Source organism: Cryptomeria japonica, chromosome 11, assembly GCF_030272615.1.
Source record: "Cryptomeria japonica chromosome 11, Sugi_1.0, whole genome shotgun sequence".
Classification (NCBI taxonomy): domain Eukaryota; kingdom Viridiplantae; phylum Streptophyta; class Pinopsida; order Cupressales; family Cupressaceae; genus Cryptomeria; species Cryptomeria japonica.
In genome coordinates, this window is record NC_081415.1 from 668,075,183 (window position 1) to 668,081,932 (window position 6,750).

The window sequence follows — 6,750 nt, forward strand, 5'->3', positions numbered from 1 at the left end:
TATAGATAGCACTGGCTAGGCCAATAATCAATAATGTTAAAAGAACAAAGATTTTCTCGTGTCTGTTAAATAGGTTCTAGATTGGATTTTTTTTAAATATAGTTTGTGGGTCCCACTGGTGCACAAGGACCATGTGAGGAGGTATCAAGTCATGCGAAAAATAGTCAAAAACAAGAAAAGAGGGCAGAAAATGATGAACAAACAAGATCCATGTACAGATACAAATATAGGTGTATGTACTATTTTCTCATCTCATCGATTTTGAATAAAAGAATACCTTTAGTGTAAATAGAGATGGAAACATTTGTTGGCTAACCTGAGTAAATATAGATTTATGTGCAAACTTTAAATGGATAAATTTTTTTGATATTTTTATTATAGGTCCATTTAAAATTGATATAACATCATTTGTATTTATTACAATTTTTATGTTTTTTATTAAATTAAAAATATGGATATAGTTATACTGTTGAATTTTAAAATTGATGTTCATCCTTATTTTGGCTAATCGCTCAACTTTATCATTTTGTTTTTTTTAATAAAATATAAATGATCTATTTACTTCATTAACTCATCCAATTATCCTTATTTCTTCATTCAAAGGAATTTTAATAATTTATCTTTAATCTTCATCATTTTTTAAAGAAGCCCAAAGTGTATTGAGTTTGATTCAAGTCCCATACTACAAAGGGTATTTCATCAATGTCTAATACTCTAAAAGGTATCAAACATTCTCCAACATTGATATAAAGGTAGTAAGTTTACTCTAACTTTGGTACACCACTAATGTATTAGGCTTCATTCAACTCAAATACCCTATCGAGCGATCATGATTCATCTAACTCTAATGAGGTATTAGGTTTCCATCAAATTTAACACCATATTGAGCTATTCAGTTCAATCCAATTTCAATAGATTGTTGAGACATCAAGCTTCATCCAACATTGACATTTTTTTTATCAATGATCATTTACAAATCTATTGATTTAAGATCCTTATATGTTCTCGACATAAAGAAGATATAATCCCTATCATGAGAAAATCCTAGTTGTAAAATGGTTATGCGGAAAAAAAGGCAAATGCTCAAGATAAACTATAGGTAAATAATTTAAGGATTTATAGAGATCAAGCTATGCACCTAAGTCAGATCTATTCATCTAAAACAAATTACACATAAAAAAAGTAAAATGTTAATTAATAAATTTTAAAATACTCCTTTAGATATTATTGAATTTTCTACGCATCAAGACAAATCACTTCTTACCAACTCTTACAAAACATCGAATTAAAATATTCTAACTAAATAATATTACTCTATTCATTTAATTTTCTAAATATTTATTTTAATTTATTTCTTACAACTCTTTTACCTAAGTCTTTTACCTAAACTGAAATAAATGCTTATATCAAAGTTTATTTTCTCACAATGATAATTTTAGTGTTGGAAATATCTCATCCTTGATCATCCCATTAGAGTACCTCAAAATCAAAGTTAAAAATGATCCATGTAACTCACCTTTATAGGAACCCTTTATATTACCATTTAATCAACTCGTGATTTCCTGGATCGCATCGTTTTCTATAGACCTTTTCAGATATAATGTATGGAAGAAAAACGACGAACATGAAAGCTTTGGCGTGTTACGACTTGGAGGCTATCCAGAATTTATTGCTCGGGGAGCACAGTGGAAGTCTTCAGCGGGTCAAAAACGCAAAATTAAGAGGAGTTTATTTCTGTCACCGTTAAACCTCACATATTAAGTATGAACAAATTAAGTATGAGCAAAATCATGATAATGTAACCCTACTTTTTGCCTTCTCTCTGATTTCCAGATCAGCAGTGGTAAACACGGTGGGAGCCACCAACGTAGGCAAAGAAGTGTGCTACACAAAGGTTATGAACATGCATGGTGCCCAAGATATGGAAGTGCCCCATCCTCACTTTTCTCTGCTCATTCCTCATTATGTTTCTATACTAAATGTGAACTTGGTCTTGTCTTCAATGCTAATCTTTGGCTCATTTATCTTCTTGTTCTTCTACCTGTCAAGCTTCCAGCCCACAATGACCATCCTATAACACACTTACGCATTACTAAATTATTATTGGTCTTCACGAAATTTTCAATGCCTCTCTCCAACCTTACAATCCACTCCTTATTTCCTTCACAGCAAATACAATGTTTGGTGAGTTTACAAATTCTCCACAAGAACACCAAGCTATTCATCCTCTATAGCTAGCACCTACCAATTCTGAGGAATTTAATCCTAACTAGTTGCCCCCCTATTAATCAGTTCATCATATTCCTCTTAACTGTATTTTTTTGAGGATATTTAGCCCTTCCAAAGCTTCCTGGGAATGAGTTTCATAGGACGGAGAGTGCAAGGAGTCGTCTGGGGTTGAATTTAGAAGTTCCTCCTAGATTTCTTCAATGTCTTTTGTAGCTTCTTCATTGAAAACGGAGTCCTCCAAATGTAAATCAATTTCTTTCTGTAGAGGTTTTATACTAATAGAAGTAGCAATTTTTCAATAGTGACCTTACCCAATACAGATGACCTCATATATTTTGATGACATGGTTATTTCATCCTTGACACTCTCCTCACTAGAAATGTCTATGGAAGGGGAAGGTTAAGGGGAAACAATCAAGCTATTCTCAAGGGATTTTGCAACAGCTTTTCCTTTAGCTACTATAGTTTTCTTGAAACTATCCAACGTCTTGATGACTTTATTTTTCTTATCACGCATAGGTTTCAAGCCATCATCAACAACAAGTTGCAAGGTGTCATAGGCTAAGATCAATTTTTCTACTAAGGAGATGAGAAGGTCTTTTTACAATAGTTGGATAGTGGCATTGAGAACCTGATGAAAATAAAAAAAAAGTCTGATGTAGAAGTGTGTGATGGACTCTTTCTAAGAAGGAAGATAAATTGGTGTGGAAACTTACTCCCTTGGGAGGAGTAAAAGTATACGCTAGATAGTTGGGGCAATATCTTCTAACCATGTATTGCAGTTTTCTATAGTTTATATCCAAGTATAATATGTCAAAGATTCAATATGTAATAAGTCTAGGTAATAAAGAAATGAGAATTTTTTTACTTTTTATTAAAAAATTCAAGATTTAAATAGATTCTCTATTATGATCAACTTTAATAATAGCAATCACATTTCTTGTTTATTTTCTATCTATAACATTAACCTGATTAGTAGTGTCACCAAACTTATCATTTGTTTGAATAATTTTGTATAATATAACTAGATACACCCATATTCCTTCAACCCGTTTATTACATCAATATTCTATGCCATAAATAAAAGTTTTATTTTAATACCAATGGTAATTTTTTGATATGAATTCTCCCCTTCATAAACATTATTGAATAAATATCTATCTCTATTCATGTGAAAGGATTCTCTTGAATCCAATATCGATGAAATAAAATATTGTCCTAAAACTAGATTTATTTTTGGGTCCACATATGTTCTCTTTTGAAGGAGATGATCATGAAGCTATGCTTATCTATCTTTTCATCATTAAATCTCTGTTTAGGTTTATATTGCTACCTTCCACTATTCCTACTTTTTTGACAAAAGTTGTCCATGTGATCCTTACCTCCATAATACCCATAAATAATGACCTTTCTTTCAATTCATTTTTCTACATGATCATTTTTAGAAAAATCGGTAGAAGTATAATTATTTCAAAATTTATTATATTTTCAATTCTTCTTATAAAAAATATATCTAAAAAATGATTTACCTTTACAGCGACTCATTTTATTTACCATTTTGTTGAGGTTCTTCAATTTATTTATTCACTATCATCTTTAGAACTTTTTAGATTATTGACTATAATTTATCAATTGACAAAACTACTTCCATCAAAGAAACTTTATTAAAAGAAACTTCCCTCAAAAAACTAGATGTCTCACTTGATAATTGACTTGTAATGGATCCAGACCCTTCCCATACTAATCTAATCAAAACATTGCTCAAATAACTAGATTAAATCATTTGAAATTTTATCTAACTAAATAAAAGTCAATATAAAAAACATTTCAGCCTTATAATATTAAAAAACATAACTACTACTAACAGAAAAAGGTACATATTCTGTTTTTTTTTGTTACTACTTGTGTGTTATGGCTTGTCTTCTAGTTTGTCTTTAAAGAATGCTTCATTTTATACGGGTTTTAGATCCGTGTAACACATGTTTGACACTAATAAAAAAAAAAAAAAAAGAAGTAAATAGAATTAAATGACTGAATATAAATAGTATATTATCATAACTTGGATCATTACATTCAACACAATAACTTGCACTCTGTGCACAATTATATACTTGATGTTTTCTTTACAAGATAAAGTCTGGTGACTCCCTATTTCTATAGCATTCCTCAATCAGAAATATTCTAATTTCTGAGTTATTGTCTACCAGAATATTTTAAAAAAGACACTTCTATTGGATAATTTGAACAGAAATTATATTTCCTAACAACTTCTATGGGCTAAACATCTGGAAGTCCAGAGGCATCTTTGAGAAGCATATAGCCTCCATTATACGTCTCCAAATGATTGGACAAGTCCTTCAAATCTATATCCTCACGATGACAGGATTTGCACACAAAGTAAAGCACAGCATGAGTGAGCAGCCATACTAAATCAACAACACACTGTAACAACACCACCATCACAATAAAGCCTACGCTCATCAGCTGCTGCCCCTTTCCATACACTGAATAGCTCTGAACCCCACCAATAACGACCATGAAAAGCCCGTACAAAATATTCAGCGTCAACGCCGTGTCCCGCTTTCCTTTCATGAGTTGTTTGCTCTTCTTCACGGCGCTCAACCCTTGTTTATCCTCCACCACACACACCACGCTGGCAAGCTGCCACAACAAGGTGATGTACACGTAGAAAGGAAAAGTAACGATGAAAATAATGAAGACTCCAACGGGAAGGGCCCCCTTCTTCAGTCCAACCGCTCCATATATCAAGATCCAGAAAATCAGAGCAAACCACACTGACCACATAGTATAGAAACATAATGAGGAAAAACCAGAGAAAAGTCAGGATGAGGCGCTTCCATACCCTGGGTACGATTCTCATAATCTTTGTATAGACCACTTCCTTGCCTACGTAAGTGGCTGCCACGGTGTACACCACTGCCGACCTAGACAGCAGCGAGAAGGCAAAGACTAGGGTTACGTACAGCGCCGTCATCAGTAAAAGCTCCGCAATTTGGAAGTGCAAGTTATGGCGGATGCTTTCTGCAGCAGGGCTGCTCACCTCTATCCCCAATAGTTCACCGTTCATCATGATTTTGCTGAGGAGGGGCTCTGAGATTAAACGGTAGACCTGGATTACGAAGGAAAGAGGCAGCAGTAGGGTGAGGGCAATGCCTCCCAGGAGTTTCGCCTCACGGCGCACGATTTTGCACGCCTCTCCCACGATTCCAAAGGCATCCAGAAAATGCAATTCTGCTGCTTTTCCATCCATCACTCGATTCACTAGAAAACAGAATACTTTGGTCACCTAATATAAATGCGAAATTTGGTACTCCTTCGTATGAGTTAACGCGGAAGTGATTTGCAGGTAGTATATATAGCGCTACACCACAGGTGAAGGTTATGCGTGGAAAGAATCAACCAGATTTTTGTCAATCAGGGCCCCACGACGCAGGTTCCAGGAAATACACTTGTCTTAATTTTTGCGTTTTTGACCCGGTCAAGAGAGCAGTAAATTCTTGAGCAGTTTCCCAGTCGTAACGCGACAGAGGTCCATATGTCCATTGGAGATATTACGTTTGTTTACCATAGATTTTCCCTGGGGAGGACTCTAGAAAAGGATGCAATAGTAACAAGGACAACCATTTTTTCCTTTTTCAAAAGGAGACTAAATTATCCTTCGAGAGCAAATTTATTATATTTTCAATTCTTTTTATAAAAAATATATGTAGAAATGATTTACCGCTACACCACAGGTGAAGGTTATGCGTGGAAAGAATCAACCAGATTTTTGTCAATCAGGGCCCCACGACGCAGGTTCCAGGAAATAGACTTGTCTTAATTTTTCGTTTTTGACCCGGTAAAGACTTTTACAGTGGTCCATATGTCCATTGGATATATTACGTTTGTCTACCATAGATTATTTCTGGGAAGGACTCTAGAAAAGGATGCAATAGTAACAAGGACAACCATTTTAGACTAAATTATCCTTCGAGAGCAAATATATAATTATTATAACCATTCATACTTCATTTGACGTAAGACAATCGTAAGAAAGAAATGTATTAGAATATTTTTTTAGAAATTTAATAGTATTTAGTTAGAAAATTCAATGGAGATGGGTCATAAAAGTTGGTAAGAGTGGATTTGTCAATGTTGCATTGTTGCATTTTAGGATTTGTAAATTATATTTTATTAGTATTGATAATTTTTTTCAATGATAATATAATCACATATTTATAGAATTGGTTCATGTAAGCAAAGATTTGATTCGGACAAATAGATGCAACTTGAGTGTGTAGATCTAATCTTTACAAATTATTAACTTTTCACTTAGATGCAACTTGAGTGTATAGATCTAATCTTTACAAATTATTAACTTTTCATTTCCACTCTATCTTGAGTATTTGTATATATTTCAACATAGAAATTTGGTTGTCTGACTAGTATTTGCTACTAATAATAGGGTTTATATCTCTCTTTATCCAAAATTATGTAAGGGTGTTAAATCAATCAAATTTTA

At 33.3% G+C, this 6,750-nt stretch overlaps 1 protein-coding gene across 1 annotated transcript; it reads right to left on the reverse strand.

Annotated features, from left to right (window-relative positions):
* Window positions 1-4,505: 4,505 nt before the first annotated feature.
* LOC131078997 (uncharacterized) lies at window positions 4,506-5,499 on the reverse strand. The gene is made up of 2 exons (XM_058016862.1): window positions 5,020-5,499; window positions 4,506-4,889 (listed from the first exon to the last, which is right to left on the reverse strand). The coding sequence occupies exons 1-2, from the start codon at window positions 5,497-5,499 to the stop codon at window positions 4,506-4,508; spliced, it is 864 nt and encodes a 287-aa protein (XP_057872845.1).
* Window positions 5,500-6,750: the final 1,251 nt, after the last annotated feature.